The following is a 17,264-nucleotide window of genomic DNA, read 5'->3' as shown; positions in this document are numbered from 1 at the left end:
CACATTTTTTTTTTGTGGGGCTAAAGGGGAGATCTCAGAAAGTGCTCAGGAGCCTAGGAGACCACTCAGCAGTTCAATACAAGGATCTGGTTCTGAAGATGCAATACTAGCAAGACCCTGCAATACCAGAGACCACCAGGACCATCTGGGCAGTGCTCAGGCACCATGTGGTGGTGGGATTTAAATCAGGATCTGTTTTCCCCTGTACTCTTTACTTACACTTTCTTATAAGTTCAGGTTTCTCTTTTTCATTAGACCGTATACTCATAAAAGTAGAATTTTTGCCTTTCTTGTTCTTTTCTGCATCCATAGTACTTTTACATTGCGCAGTCTTACCAGCAGTACTAAATATTTATTGGGTGGTGATTAGATATTTAAGTGGCAAATATATTGTAGTCCCTTGAAGGATATCTGAAGATAAATTTGTGCTCTTTCTTTTTTCATTGCCTTCCATAGACTTCTTTGATTCTATAAATGAATTTACTTTTTTTTTTTTAATATAAATTTTTATTTTGATCATAGTGGCTTACATATTGTTGACAATAATATTTTAGGTACATATTTACATAAAATCAGGGGGGATTCCCATCGCCAAATTGTCATCCCTACGCCTCCGTTTCTATCCTACCTCCCTTTTCCTTTTCCCTCACCCCAGGGCGGCTAGAATATGTGGTCCCCTCTGTATCTAACCCACTACTTAGTAGTCTTGCACCTGTTTGGTCCTGATGCCTCCCTTATTTCCCCCTCTATCTGGAGTCAGGACTAGCTAGTTCAAGTTGCGTGGTTTTGTTTGAAGGAGAAAAAAGCAATAAACTGGGGTAAGAGTCTAATACCCCGAAAATGGGCGGAGTCCTTCTAAAGGCTCTCATCATCAATCTGGGAGATGGAGAAAAAGTAGGTGAAACACTCCACTAGTACCAAAAGAAGTGTCAAATATCCAGTGAGGGCTCCAGCTATATCGATAAGCACCACACAGAGCAGACAAAACAAACAAACAAACAAGTAGAAAAAAAAATAAAACAAAAACAGACAAACAAAAATCACGCCATGGTCTTGAATTAAGAAACATGGCATAGCACATAACGAAAGAGAAGAAAGGAAGAGAAAAAATAAATAAATAAATAAATAAAAAAAAATAAGTATAATTGGGGACTACACTTTTTATGTGTTTCATGTTCACTGAAAATATAAGAAGCAGTCCAGTAAGTCCATTCTTCTTGTTTCTTTTTTGATATTAGGTGGTAATTGAAACTCTGTCAGTGGGAGCAACTATGCTCTTACCTCCATTACGAGAGCGAATGGAATTACTTCATTCTCTTCTACCACAAGGACCAGATAGATGGGAGAGCTTATCTAAAGGACAGGTGAGCTTTTGTACAATATCTGCATAAACCAATAATTTTTCTATCTCTCTCTGTTTCTCTCTCTCTTCATTCATACTCACAAACAGAGTAAAGCTAATAAGTTGTCATGTATTTAATCAACTATACCTAATTTGGTATATCTAGCCAATCTTGATATCTAATGTAATGTGATAGAGATTTCCCAGATTTCTGATGAGTTGAAGCAATGCTATCTTACTAAATTATTAAAATTGTTACTAATTTAAGCATTGTAATCTTAACACTACCAAATGTGAGACATTTTCTTTTATTTGTAGTTAGTGTGCTGAGTTGAAATCAAGAGTATGTACTACTATTAGTTTCATACATGGAACTTGTTTAGAATTGCTTATATAAAAAGAAAAAAAAGACTGTTGATTATTGTGGGAGGGGAAAGAAAGAAGTAAGAAGCAGATTAGAGGTGATATTGGAACAGTGGTGGAGGCTCTTGGACACTTTGGTGGTGCTGGAGTGCAATAATTTTATAAATTAGCATCACAGATAGTTACAGTATTGTAACCTAAACTATAAATTAGTAAAGTTTTTTTTTTTTTTTTTTTGGTTTTTGGGCCACACCCAGTAACGCTCAGGGGTTACTCCTGGCTATGTGCTCAGAAGTTGCTCCTGGCTTGGGGAACCATATGGGACACCGGGGGATCAAACCGCGGTCCATCCAAGGCTAGCGCAGGCAAGGCAGGCACCTTACCTTTAGCACCACCACCCGGCCCCGTAAAGTTTTTTTTTTAAGATGGCTATATGAAAAACTATTTGATGATATGGTTCTGCCTTATCTACAGATTGTCCTCCCTGAGTATTTGCATTAGTGTAGACTTTCAATGATGTTAACCTTAGGATAAATAGTTGTTGGTAATTCTGTAGAAGAATGTACAGTATAATATATCTATTGGCACATCCTCCTGTTTTCTTTTAAAGTGCTAAAATAATTAGGCAGAAAATACTATTAAAGGCTAGCATTTTAGGCATTATGGTAAAAAATGGAATAAATACTGTTAAGTTGATACTGCAAATAATAACAGGATAGCTTTTCTTTTAATTATATACTCCATAAAAATTTTATAGGATAAAATTTGAATTGTTTATTAGTATACTAAGTATATTAGTTTGCTTTGTTAGTATAGGTTTTTTTTTTCTTTCTATTTTTGTAGGACATTTAAACTTGTCATGCATTTGACTTGTTTTTAGTCACTTTATGAATGACTTTCTACTTATTTTCTTCAGAGAATGCAGCTTGATATCATTCTGACAAGTCTTCAGGATCACACTCATGTAGCCTCCCTGCTTGGCTACAGCTCACCCTCTGATGCTGCTGACCTTGCTTCAGTGTGTGCCAGCTATGGAAACATGTCAGATCAACCCTATGGCACACAGAGCTGCCACCCAGACACACATCTGGCTGAAATTCTGATGAAGACTCTCTTAAGAAATTTAGGGTTTTATACAGTAAGTTGATCTTTTATTGGGGTGGAGGGCACACCCTATAGTGTTCAGGGATTACTCTGGTTCTGCACTCAGAAATTACTCCTGGTGGACTCAGGGGACCATATGGGAAGCCAGGGACTGAGTCCTAGTCGGCCACTTGCAAAGCAAATACTCCAATCTTTTATTTTTGTAGTGAAAAATTAACAAAGACTTGGATTTCACTTTTTTAATATTCTTTTTTTGTAGAGGTGGAGTTGTGCATCATTTTAATAAACTTATTTTTCTGTTTACATGTTAGGTTACACCTTATTTTACCTAAAACAAAGATCATCCCTGGTTTCTTTATATGTTTGTTTACAACTTAGGTTTACCCCCAAACAGATTATCTTACTTGTAAACCTGAGTGGGTTTACTCCCCTCAAGGGGTGGTACTCAATAAAAACGGTAGTTCTGGCAGGCAGGCAGGAGGAGGTCCATACTAGGTAAAAGACTGCCAGACTACACATGTTTCACCCTCAGCCTGGCCTGGATTATTTTGTGTGCGACCCTGATTCAGGTCTTCCGAAAATTACCCGAGGGCATATTCTTATTAAGAACTCCCAAGACTTATTTTAGAATTTTACCATTTGTTCAGATATTCATATAGAAGAATTGATACTTAAAAACAATCATTTGCAAGAGAAGAATTATGAGGAAAGGATTAAGTGATGAGATTGGCAGTGGCCGAGAATAGACTGCTAAAGAGAAAAGATGACAGTGGGCCCCTATAGTCTTCCTAGTTTCAGTGGCTTTTCTTAAAATATCAATTTTTTTGAGGGGGGGATTTTGGGACCACACTTGGTGATGCTCGGGGGTTATTCCTGGCTATGTGCTCAGAAATCGCATCTGGCTTGGGACCATATGGGACACTGGGGGATGGAACCAGTTCATCCTGGGTCAGCAGTGTGCAAGGCAAACGCCCTACCCTGACATCATCGCTCTGACCCCAGAATATCAGTTTTAAATTCCTTTATTTATTTATTTATTTATTTATTTATTTATTTATTTATTTATTTATTTATTTATTTATTTATTTATTTATGGTTTTTGGGCCATACCTGGTGACGCTCAGGGGTTACTTCTGGTTATGCACTCAGAAATCACTCCTGGCAGTGGTGGCACAGCAGTATGGGGTAGGGCATTTGCCTTGCACGCAGTTGACCTAGGACAGACTGAGGTTAGATCCCCCGCATCCCATATGGTGTTCCCCAAGCCAGGAGCAATTTCTGAGTGCAGAACCAAGAGTAATCGCTGAGTGTCATCAGTTGTGGCCCAAAAATCCAAAAAGAAAGAAAAAGAAAAAAAGAAATCGCTCCTGGCTTGGATTGTTTGGGATTTTTTTGTTTGTTTGTTTTTTGATTTCTGGGTCACACCTGGCAGTGCTCAGGGGTTCCTCCTGACTCTATGCTCAGAAATTGCCCCTGGCAGGCTCAGGGGACCATATGGATGCCGGGATTTGAATCACTGACCTTCGGCATGAAAGGCATATGCTTTACCTCCATGCTATCTCTCCAGCCCCTGGATTGTTTGTATATGACTTCAGGTTATCTTCCATACCTCTTCAGGGTCAAATCTTGTTATGCTTTTTCTTCTGCACAAATCTCAAGTTTGCTTTGTTCTATTCATATTAGTTGTTGACTTAGAACAGCAGTTTTATCTATAAAGTTATTTTCTTTTGGAGTTAAAACTTAGACTTGATGTGTTGTTCAATTGAAAATGGATTTGAGGGCCAGAGTGACAATACAGCAGTAGGGTGTTTGCCTTGCACACGGCTGACCCAGGACGGACCTGGGTTTGATCCCTAGCGTCCCAGATGGCCCCCCAGCCAGGAGTGATTTCTGACTGCAAAGCCAGGAGTAACCCCTGAGCATCATCTGATATGGCCCAAAAAAAAAAAAAAATTGGGTGTGGGTTTGAAACTGTTATTTTTTTTCTTCTTTTTTTTATTTTATTTTTTTTTTTATTTTTATTTTTTTATTTAAACACCTTGATTACATACATGATTGTTTTTGGGTTTCAGTCATGTAAAGAACACCACCCATCACCAGTGCAACATTCCCATCACCAATGTCCAAGTCTCCCTCCTACCCACCCAACCCCCGCCTGTAATCTAAACAGGCTCTCCATTTCCCTCATACATTCTCATTATAAGGAAAAATCAAAATGTAGTTATTTCTCTAACTAAACTCATCACTCTTTGTGGTGAGCTTCCTATGGTGAGCTGGAACATCCAGCTCTTTTCACTTTTGTGTCTGGAAATTATTATTGCAAGAATGTCTTTCATTTCTCTTAAAACCCATAGATGAGTGAGACCATTCTGCGTTTTTCTCTCTCTCTCTGACTTATTTCACTCAGCATAATAGATTCCGTATACATCCATGTATAGGAAAATTTCATGACTTCATCTCTCCTGACAGCTGCATAATATTCCATTGTGTATATGTACCACAGTTTCTTTAGCCATTCATCTGTTGAAGGGCATCTTGGTTGTTTCCAGAGTCTTGCTATGGTAAATAGTGCTGCAATGAATATAGGTGTAAGGAAGGGGTTTTTGTACTGTATTTTTGTGTTCCTGGGTGTGGGTTTGAATTGGGTGTGGGTTTGAAACTGTTATTTTTTTTCTTGAAAAAAATTTTCAATGTCGGGTTCAGAGAAATAGCATGGAGGTACGGCATTTGCCTTGCATGCAGAAGGAAGGTGGTTCAAATCCCGGCATCCTCATATGGTCCTCTAAGCCTGCCAGGAGCGATTTCTTAGTGTAGAGCCAGGAGTAACCCCTGAGCATCACTGTGTGTGGCCCCAAACAAACAAAAAAACATTAACCTTTATCACCACAAAAATTTAAAGATTAACAATGTGAGGTAAAAAACTGTGGCTCAGAATCATTTGTATAGGACATTGCTCTCTTTTTCAAATCTTTCAAACATAATCTTCATGTGTATATCATTTTAGGATCAAGCATTTGGAGAGCTAGAAAAGAATAGTGATAAATTTTTACTTGGGACGTCGTCTTCGGAGAATAGTCAGCCTGCTCATCTTCATGAACTTCTGTGTTCACTGCAGAAACAGCTTCTGGCCTTTTGCCATATCAATAACATTAGTGAGGTATGTATTTCTTTGTCTTTTTCAGTGATCTCTCAGGATCTTGAAACTCAAGACACTTGGGTAAGCCATGATATTTTTGTTACGTTAACTATTTCAAAGTAGTAATTTAGGAACTTTTTCCCCTCAGAACTCAAGCAGTGTGGCATTACTTCATAAACACCTTCAGCTCTTGTTGCCTCATGCCACAGATATTTATTCACGTTCTGCAAATTTGCTCAAAGAAAGTCCTTGGAATGGCAGCGTTGGAGAAAAATTAAGAGGTGTGTTTGGTACTAGATTTCAGTTTAAGCAGTGGTTTAAAGCAGAAATCCTTACTTGGCTTTCCAAAACCCTTCAGAGGACCTGAAACCTTTGAGTGGAAGACGAATGATTTTGAATCTTTTCCTATTAACTTGGGTTTATGTTGATGGTTAATAGCAATGGTATATTGCTAATGATTGTCTGGTTCATCTTAAAAGTTTCTTATTGACATGAAGCAAGTCAGACTTACTGAGAGCGGATGATGTTTGAATTTAGTATGAAGTGTTATTTCTTTACCTTTCTTTCTTAAGCATTTTCCAGTGTTTTCTCTCTCCTTGAAATGCATATATTTTCTCCCCTCACTTCTGTGTTGTGACAATCATATTTCTATTTCTCTTGACTGCTCTTTTAGAACCATTTTACATAAGTATATCTTCCTTCAACATGTTTAGGATTCTTTGAATTTTGGCCTCAATCCTCCTTTCTCCTTGATGATCTAATGTGGTTCTTAACCATCCGGTGTATATTACTCCCATAGCTTCATCTTGCTGAGAAAGTGCTTCCTGAGCACTCCAGCATTTCTCTGGTTTCCTAGAGCATCTTCTTTTGGTTTTCACAAAACTAACTAAAACTCAATGTTTCTCTGTAACCAAGTCATCTTTGAAGTTCAAGAAGTGAGATGCTAAAACTGTTTCTTATTGTTACTTACATTTTGTTTTTCCAAAGCCAGCTACAATGTAATCTTCAAACTGAGTTAATCTCTCAATGAGTCTTCCCTGTTCTAAAGTACAGTAAAATATTGAAACAAAATTGATTTTTTTTGGGGGGAGGGTCACACTTAGTGATGCTCAGGGTTTATTCCGGAATGCACTCAGGAATCACTAATAGTGCTCAGGGATACCATATGGGATGCCAAAAATTGAATTTCGGCCAGCTACATGCAAGCTAAGTCCTTACCTGCTGTATTATCTCTTTGCTCCGCAAAATTGATTTAAAACCAATACAGTTAATAAAAAGACATACTTTGATGTGACCTTTTTTTTTTTTTTAAAACTAGACTTTGTTTTAAACACATAGATTCCCTTGTTGGAATGCATACACAACAGCAGGAATCCCTTTGCTTGGATAGTATCTGTTATGTTGTAGGTACTCAGTAAACACTGTTGTAAGCCCTAGGAATGTATGGAGTGGATGGAGAGGCCTATCTCAGCCCAGCCCCGCGCCTGCAGCCCCTTCAGCCTGGCAGGTCTGTAGGTATCAGGGTGAGAGTGAAGAGATGATCCACAGGTAGTCAGATGAAATTTTAGGAGACATCAGCTTTATTACAAGGCCCTAACCACCATGTGCATATTTTCCCCATGATCTCTAAGCTAAGCTTTTTAAGCAGTCTCCTCCAGCTACCCTCCATCCATCTTGCTGCCTCTGCATCCATGCTGTCTCTGCTCTTCCTTGCCCCTCCCTTTTCCCCTTAGGCCACTCTTATTTACCAACCACAGACCCCTTCCAGCTGTGGGAGGGTCTCCCTTTCCAGGTGAGATAGGCAGGAAGTTGGGGGAGGGCTAACAAATACTTCTTGAGTAAGCCTAAAGCTGAGGGTAACTGTGGATGTGAAGGAATTCCTAATGCATTTTAATGGACACCACTGTGTACTTGTCAGTATCTTGGTACAAGGACAGTTTTAATTGCTTTCAAAGTGTGGTGGCACCTTTTGAAAATGAGTAAATACGAATTCTTCACTTGATTGCGTGTTAAATTACTGAGTTAGCTTACTCTAGTTCTAAGCTTAAAACAATTATTGGTCAGGTTTTCTCAAACCGTTGAAAGTCTATCCATGTTGGATTTCTTACCCTTCATAGATGTGATATACGTCTCTGCAGCAGGCAGCATGCTCTGCCAGATCGTTAACTCCCTACTGTTGCTCCCCGTTTCCGTGGCTCGGCCTCTGCTGAGTTACCTCCTCGACTTGCTGCCACCTCTGGATTGCCTTAATAGACTCCTCCCAGCTGCCGCTCTTCTAGAAGACCAAGAGTTACAGTGGCCTCTTCATGGTAAGCACAGTGAGGAAGAGAGCCAAAAATGCTTTTGAGAAAAGTTGGTAAATCATATTCTATGTGATGAGAAAAATAGAAAAATAAGATTGTTCTTGTCTAAGAGTTTACAAACTAAACTGGGCAAATGAGATTGGGCATTTTAAAAAGTTCACTTATATAAGTGTTATGAATGGGATCATTCATCATCAATTACATTAGTATTTTTTTCCTTAACTACAAAGTTTTTTAGTTTTTGCTCTTTCTCTGCTGACAGTAAAATGTGTGACATTTGGTTCATAATATAGATGACTAATGAATATAAAAAGTGAAAATTGGAAATCTGCCTTTTGTTGTTTTATGTTTTTTATAGGATATAGCATTCTTATTTTAGGCATAATATTTAATTTAACTTCACTTACAAAATATTGATAATTCTATTTGGTTGAAAATTAGCTTCAGACATATTTAAAAAGATCAGTGTGTTTTTCCATTGAAATGTATTCAAGGAGTTTTCATTACTGAATTTTTTTAGGGGTGGGGACACACCTGGCAGTGCTCAGAGCTTATTCCTGACTCCGATCTCAAGATCACTTCTGATGAGGCTCTAGTATTCAGATTGGGTGCCAGGGATTTAATTTGGATCATGTGCAAGGGCATATAGCCTTACCTGCTATACTGTCTCTCCCACTCTTATTACTGAAATATTAAAATCATCCCAATTTTATATAAGTCCATTTGTTTTATTGGAAATAATTTTAAATGTATTATAAAATGACCTATATTTTAGTCTTGGCAAGTCACTTATAACTTCTTTTTTTTTTTGGTTTTTTGGGCCACACCCTGTGACGCTCAGGAGTTACTCCTGGCTATGCGCTCAGAAGTTGCTCCTGGCTTCTTGGGGGACCATATGGGACGCCGGGGGATCGAACTGCGGTCCCGCCTAGGCTAGCGCAGGCAAGGCAGGCACCTTACCTCCAGCGCCACCGCCCGGCCCCCACTTATAACTTCTTAAATCTATATAATATGGAAAGATTAGTTGGATAAGGTGATCTTGAAGCTACTTTTTCAACACTATGCTTTTTTTTGTTTGTTTGTTTGGTTTTTGGGTCACACCCGGCAGCACTTAGGGGTTACTCCTGGCTCTGCACTCAGAAATTGCCCCTGGCAGGCACGGGGGACCATATGGGATGTAGGGATTTGAACCACCGACCTTCTGCATGAAAGGCAAACGCCTTACCTCCATGCTATCTCTCCGGCTCCCAACACTATGCTTTTGTCACAGAGAATTTTGATAAAGGCATATTAGAGTTATAATAGTATCATAGTACTATTATAAAGTCTCATAAAGGTATTCTTATGCCATATATTGTTTCAATATTTATTTTAAACTTAGTAACTTTATAAAGGAAGTTCATTCCTCTCTCTTTTTTTAGTTTTTAATGAAATCTGTTTAATGTTTACATTAAACTAATTGCTAATAAATTAAATCAATAAACACATTTCTTTTTTTCTGGTGCCTAAAATTTTTTTCTCATCTATATATAATTTTAATTTTTATTGTGGTCAAAGTGAATTACAATTATTTCACAGAGATACTTAAGGTGTCTAGTGACAATGATTGAGGTGCATTCCCACCATCAGTGTCTTCTCTCTACTCAGTTCCCAGAATGCCTCCCAAATCCTTCTTTTTCTTTTTTTTTTGCTCTCACAATGCTGGGAATTGAATCTTTTTCCATATGCAAGCATGCTCTTTACGCAGAGCCAAATCCTTGACTCTTTACTTCTTTACTTAGGAAATTTTTATTTGATAATAGGACTTATTTCAATATTTTTAAATTAGCCTAGTGAATAGAAATATAATTTGTGTTTCATAGTAAAAAATAATTTGCTTAAGTATCTTATTTCAGGGCAGTTGAAATGAGAAAGCATGATAATCAATAGCAGTGGTTTTGTTTACAGGAGGTCCAGAATTGATTGATCCTGCTGGCTTGTCATTACCTCAACCAGCCCAGTCCTGGGTATGGCTTGTTGATCTGGAAAGAACCATTGCTCTCCTCATTGGGCGGTGTCTTGGCGGCATGCTTCTGGGCTCCCCTGTGTCCCCAGAGGAACAAGATACTGCATATTGGTTGAAAACACCACTTTTTAGTGATGGTGTAGAAATGGACATCCCTCAGTTAGGTAATATGGTTTTCTTCTTTTAAATACATGCTTCAATGAAGAGTCCCCTTATTCTTGTTTGCTGTGTTATAGAAAAAAGATGCAGTGGTAGCAGGGCTGAGAATATGAGACTAAGTTAGAAAACAGTTAAATCCTGCAGCATTGTATACTGAAAATAATACCTAGTACTCTGCCATTATGGTAAGTCATCAAATTCATAAAGAGGAGAATATTCTTGGTCATTGGAGGTGCTTCATGGAATGTGAACTCTGCATGAGAACTCACTGTCTTGTTTTTATTTTGGGGGGGTCATCTTGGCAATGATCAAGGGTTATCCCTAGCTCTGCAATCAGGAATAATTCCTGGTGGTACTCAGAGGACCATATGGGATGCTGGGGATTGAATGGGTCGGCTGTGAAACAAGGTAAATGTCCTCCTCCCTGTACTATTTCTCTGTTCCCTGAAACTTACTATCTTACCAGTGCTTTGTTTTCTGACACTTCTTCACTGAAAGTGGTGGTCCTTTCTGTTTTTTAGCCTATTTTGTTTACATGTTGTTGTCATGTCATAGGATGCCTCATTTATGCTGCCTTTTGCAGTTTTTTCCTCTCTGTCTCATCTCCCTTTTGCTCATTTTGGTAGTAGGCCTGCTCTCTGACTGAACATAAAATTTTTATAGTTCTTTTTTTTTTTTTTTTTTTTTTTTTTTTTTTGGTTTTTGGGCCACACCCGGCTTTGCTCAGGGGTTACTCCTGGCTGTCTGCTCAGAAATAGCTCCTGGCAGGCATGGGGGACCATATGGGACACCGGGATTCGAACCAACCACCTTTGGTCCTGGATCGGCTGTTTGCAAGGCAAACACCACTGTGCTATCTCTCCGGGCCCGAAAATTTTTATAGTTCTTGAAGAGATGATCTAGTTGTTTCATCTGGTCTGTTTCTTTAGTCTTTGATTGGGCCTTTAATTTCTTTAGTCTTTTAATTGGGCCTTTAATGTCAGAAAAACAATGACTTAGACTGGAGTGTCTAAAATTTATTGCTTATTAGAGGAAATAAACCCAGAAAGTGTCCAAGAGGGAATTTTGAGAGAAATTTTTGAGAAAGAAAAGAGAATTGGGGAACTAGAAAAAGTTGGGGCTATATGATATGTACAGCTGGTAGGACATTTGTCTTGCACACAACTGATCCAGGTTTGTTCCCCAGGATTCTATATGGTCCTCGAGCTCACCCGTATGATTCCTAAGTGTAGAATAAGAAATAACCCCTGAACACCTCCAGGTGTGGACCCAAAATCATAAAACAAACAAACAAACAAACAAAAAAACACAGCTATATTCTGCTTTGGGGATTGGATATTGGAATCTAAGAGAGATGTTTAAGATTTCTGTCTATTTTCAAATGGGAGTATAAATTGAATTGCATTTATGGACCAGATCTGATTCTGACATTGGCTGAAGATTGTGAGACTGAGACTTGTACTTATGCTATACCTGTGCCAAAAAAGGTCAAATAGGGGCCAGGGTGGTGGCGCTAGAGGTAAGGTGTCTGCCTTGCCAGCGCTAGCCTAGGACGGACCATGGTTCGATCCCCCGGCGTCCCATATGGTCTCCCAAGCCAGGAGCAACTTCTGAGCGCATAGCCAGGAGTAACCCCTGAGCGTTACCGGGTGTGGCCCCCCCCCAAAAAAAGGTCAAATAATTTTTTACTCCCTAAGGGAACCATCATAAAGATGATTCCAGTGATCTCAGCACTGAACTATGTATGAGATAGACCCAAATGACCAAACAAGGACAAACATCTCTCTTTTCCTCTTATAATTCTGTAATATTTACTTTAGTTTACTGGTCTTTATTATTAAAAAAATCAATTTTTGCTTTGTTTTGTTTTTTGAGTCACAGCTAACAATACTTGGGTCATTCCCCACTTAGTGCTCAGGGGACTATGTAGTACTAAAGATTAAACCTTGACCTTATACAAGATTAAACCTGGGCCTCTAACCAGGGAGTTATATCTCTGGCTCTTCAATTATTAAAATTACTTTTAAATGTTTAAATAATAAAATCTTGAAATTATTATTATTATTATTATTTTTTTTTGTGGTTTTTTGGGTCACACCCGGCAGTGCTCAGGGGTTATTTCTGGCTTCAGGCTCAGAAATTGACCCTGGCAGGCACAGGGGACCATATGGGGTGCCCGGATTTGAACCGATGACCTCCTGCATGAAAGGCAAACGCCTTACCTCCATGCTATCTCTCCGGCCCCAAATCTTGAAATTATTAAATAAATTTATTTTTAAATGCTTGAATAGATTACAGAAGGTTATTTTTATAAAATTGTACATAATGATAATTTATATTATGGTTAAATTGACTCTTGATATTAGCCCAAGAGCCATCGTTTGGAAAATTGTTTGGGTTTTGTTTTTTGTTCATTGGTGCCCAAGGAGGCCTCTCAGTGGTGTTTTTTGTTTTGTTTTGTTTTGTCTTTTATTTTTGGGCTACACCCGGTGCTGCTCAGGGATTACTCCTGGCTTTGTGCTCAGAAATCACTTTTGGCTGGCTTGGGGGGATGATATGGAATACCAGAGACTGAACTGGGGTCAGCCGCATGCAAGGCAAATGCCCTACCTGCTGTGTTATCATTCTGGCCCTGCCCAGTGATTCTTGACTAAACAGGTCTACAGGTGAAGCTTGAGGATGCAGTGATATTTGGGCCCTCTTCCTGGGGTTGTTTGAGTCAATCTAGCAGTACTTGGGCACTTCCCAGATCATACCTGGCAATTTTTGGAATCACATGTGCCAGGGATCAGAACCAGGGTTGGCTTTATGCAAGGATGTACCATAACCCATCAACTCTCCTCCAAGAACTGTTTAAGTAGAAAATTAATTCTGAATGCCAAATGTCCTTTGAAGTGTTAATTGAAAATAGAGGTTTTTATTTGCTTTGGGGTTATTATACCCTGGGTGTTTAAGGGCCGTTCCTGTCAATATATGGAAGCCATATAATGCAGAAGATCAAACTTTTGGTTCCTGTATGCAAACCATGTATTCTAGGCTTTGAGTCATCTCCCCAATCTTCAATTAGGAAGTTGTTGACATTATCTTTGCTTTTTCTTAAATCATATGTAACTGGTTATTTTTCTTTAAATAAGGTAAAAGAATTTCTTGTCTCTTTTCCACTAGTCTCGTGTTTGTTGACAAGAATATAATTTCAGTTAGTACTAAAATCTGTTGTGCTTCCATATGCAGGGCACTTTGTATTCCTGGCCTTTGTCTACCCAAAGGCCAGAATTTCTTTCTGGATTTTCACATTGGGCTGTACAACCTGCTGCAGGGGGAACAAGGAATGATGCTACTTTTAGCTGAGGAACAGTAAAAGGCATTATTAGCTTAAAAGCAACAAATGAAGTGGTTTGAAATATTTCTTTTCTAATGATTTAAATAAAATGTATGAGGTTTAAAATTGATAGCTTGAGTGAACAGGGAAATAAACCAGTGGATGTAACCAAAGGGAAAAAAGACAAAAAATAAAATAAAAAACAAACAAAAGTAAAAATAACCCGGATAATTTGAATACTTTTTTTATAGATAAGTGCATGAGTTGCTTACTAGAAGTAGCTCTTTCTGGAAATGAGGAGCAGAAGCCTTTCGATTACAAGTTGCGGCCAGAAATTGCTGTCTATGTAGACTTGGCATTGGGTTGCTTCAAAGAACCTGCACGGAGCCTTTGGATCAGCATGCAGGATTATGCTGTCAGTAAAGGTAAGAAGAAAGCGCTAAAGAGGATAAATACGAACTTAGATCCTAATGCTGACTAGTGTGCTTGTAATCTCGTAATAGAAATCACAGGGGTTTCCAATCTATTTGTTTTATAGAAACATTTTGCAAATAAGTTAGTTTTGATTTTTTTCTTTTTACTGTTCTCCCTTTTGTTTTTCTAGATATTTAAATATATATATATATACATTGTATCCTACTTGAAGCAAACCTGCAAACCTATGGGGAAATTGAAATTTATGGAAAAGATAAATTTAGAAGCATTTTGTGGAAGGATTTTTTTTTTGTGGAAGGATTTTTTTCAGTGTAAATTAAACTAGTATAAGATTCTGTTTAATTGGGCCCGGAGAGAGCACAGCGGCGTTTGCCTTGCAAGCAGCCGATCCAGGACCAAAGGTGGTTGGTTCAAATCCCGGTGTCCCATATGGTCCCCCGTGCCTGCCAGGAGCTATATCTGAGCAGATAGCCAGGAGTAACCCCTGAGCAATGCCGGATGTGGCCCAAAAACAAAAAGAAAAAACAAAAAGAAAAAAGATTCTGTTTAATTAGATTTTGGGGGCTCAGCTTTCTGAGTGCTTTGTATATTCTAGATATCAGCTCTTTATCTGACGTGTTGAGTGCAAAGATTTTTTTCCCATTCCGTTAACTGTGTTCTAGTATTAAGTAGGGTTTCTTTCGCCATGCAGAAACTTTTTAGTTTGATGTAGTCCCATTTGTTTATGTTTGATGCTAAAGTTCTTGCCATTGATGCTCCATCCACGAAAACTTTTTTGACATATAGGTCTTCGAGTGTTCTGCCTATTTTTTACTCAATAAACTTTATAGATTCCCGTCTGATTTCAAGGTCTTTAATCCATTTTGAGTTGACTTTTGTATAAGGAGTGAGGTATGGGTCAATTTTCAGTCTCTTACAGGTGGTTTTCCAGTTGTACCAACACCATTTGTTGAAGAGACTTTCTTTGTTCCTTTTCAAGTTCTTGGCTCTTTGGTGATGGAGTGTTTCACTGACATGTTCTATATACCTTATGGTTTGGGGTCTGATATCAAGGTCTATAATCCATTTGGATTTGACCTTTGTGCATAATGTTTGGTGGAGGGTAATTTCCCTTTTTGATCTTGCTGCTTTCAGTATTTCATCCCTATCTATGTGGTTCATAATTGTGACGAGGATATATTTTTGGATGCTTTTCTTTGGATCTCTTTTGGTTGGTACTCTTTGGTTATGTAGGATTTAGTTCTGTGTACTCTTTACCTCTAAGAGTTTTTCTGCAATGATGTCTCTGATTGTTAATACTTCTTGGGGATTTTCTTCCTGTCTCTTTGGGACTCCAGTGATTCTTATGTTGTTTCTTTTGAGTTTATCAAAACTTCTGTTTTTATCTGGTCACATTCTTTGAGGTCTTTTCCCATTGTCCAATTGTTTTGAGGCTCTTTTTCAATCTCTTCTGTTGTATGGAGTTGTTATGCATCTCATCTTCCAGCTCACTGATTCTGTCTTCAGCTGCTGTTATTATGTTGGATAGGCTTTCCAGTGAGGCTTTCATTTTGCCTACCAAGTTTTTTAGCCCTTTTATTTCAGTTTGAAGTTTTCTTATTTCTACTTTTATATCCTCTTGATTCTTACTGTGGCTCATTTAGTTTGTTCCATTCTTTCTTTGAGTTCTGTGAACATTCCATATTTCTTCCCTAAAGTCCTTATCTGAGAGGTTAAATAGATGGCTGGTACTTTCTGGGTCATCCAAGCTACCATCTTTATTCTTTAAACATGGTAGAGGCCGCCTTGTTTCCCCATTGACACTATTGAAGTGTGGTGTTTTCTATGTCTCATGCTGGCATTCCTTAATTAGGAGGAACACAGGGCCTCAGCACAGAGTGTAGCAGCTCTCTTATCTCTTTGTCTTGGATTTTGTCCCTCACCTGGGCACCACCAACATGGCTTCTTCCCTCTCATTTTCATGCATGCAAACTTTTCAGCCACCAGTCATACTACTCTCCTAACACCCACCTCAGCACCATTTTTTCTGAGGAAACATTATTTTATTTAGGGGCTTCTACTCCTAATTCCTTTAGCTTCCTGCAAATATAGCCTTATTTGTGACCCTCCAGAACCAGCTCATATAAATCAGTAATCCCATACTTACTAAGCTCCTTGTACTTCGTACCATGTTTTATTTTTCTCCATATTATGAATGACATAACTGATGTCATAGTCTGCCATTAATATGTTTATAAATATGTTATAAATACATTCTTTAATTGAATCATCGTGAGGTACACTGTTACAAGTTGATTATGATTGTGATGATTGAGTTGTAGTCATACGATGATCAGACTCTTCGCCAGTGCACATTTCCATCACCAATGTCCCCAGTTTCCCTCCTGCCCTCCCTCTGCCTGCCTTTTTAACAGATATTTGTCTTTCTATTCTTTTCTTTTTTATTTTAAACACTGTGATTTTCAATATTGCTAATGAATGAATATCACACATGTACTTTATCTCTTTCAGCACCCAATTCTTGCCCAGAGTGATCATTTCTGTTATTGTCATACTGCCCTATCTCCACTCCCCAGCTATTTGTGGCAAGTTTCTTATTCTCCCGGCCCTTGGATCTATTGTTTTTGGATGTTATTACCTTACTGTCTATTTTTAAATATTTATATATGTACACATATATGTCACAAATGAGTATGATCATTCTTTGTCTATCTCTGTCCCTCTGTCTCGTTTTGCTTAGCATAATTCCATGTCCATCCTTGTATAAGTGAATTTCATAACTACAGTTTTCCTAACGATTGTATGTCATTGTATAGATGTGCCAGTTTCTTTTTCCACTCATCTTTTCTTTGCTATTTGGGTTGTTTCTAGATTCTAGCTATTATGAATAGTGCTGCAATGAACATAGGAGTTCAGAGGGCTTTTCTGCATTGTGTTTCTGGACCCCCAGGATTTTTTCCTAGAAGTAGAAATGCTAAGTCATATGGACGTTTACTTTCTATTTCTTTTTTTGAGAAATATTCATGTTGTTTTCCAAAAAGGCTGGACCCATCTACATTCCCACCAGTGTTGAATGAGAGAGCCCTTTTCTCCCATCA

At 38.4% G+C, this 17,264-nt stretch overlaps 1 protein-coding gene across 1 annotated transcript in view; it reads left to right on the top strand.

Moving 5' to 3' along the window:
* HERC1 (HECT and RLD domain containing E3 ubiquitin protein ligase family member 1) overlaps nt 1–17,264 on the top strand; it is a 223,057-nt gene that overhangs the window by 78,661 nt on the left and 127,132 nt on the right. Inside the window, exons 14-20 of the mRNA XM_049783985.1 lie at nt 1,239–1,364; nt 2,622–2,843; nt 5,814–5,966; nt 6,094–6,226; nt 8,063–8,254; nt 10,196–10,417; nt 13,983–14,156. Coding sequence (XP_049639942.1) covers nt 1,239–1,364; nt 2,622–2,843; nt 5,814–5,966; nt 6,094–6,226; nt 8,063–8,254; nt 10,196–10,417; nt 13,983–14,156 — 1,222 coding nt within the window. The remainder of the gene's footprint in view (nt 1–1,238; nt 1,365–2,621; nt 2,844–5,813; nt 5,967–6,093; nt 6,227–8,062; nt 8,255–10,195; nt 10,418–13,982; nt 14,157–17,264) is intronic.

The sequence above is a fragment of the Suncus etruscus genome, chromosome 1 (genome assembly GCF_024139225.1).
Source record: "Suncus etruscus isolate mSunEtr1 chromosome 1, mSunEtr1.pri.cur, whole genome shotgun sequence".
Classification (NCBI taxonomy): domain Eukaryota; kingdom Metazoa; phylum Chordata; class Mammalia; order Eulipotyphla; family Soricidae; genus Suncus; species Suncus etruscus.
Note: the sequence above shows the minus strand (reverse complement) of the source record. Positions and strands in the feature narration are given on the sequence as shown.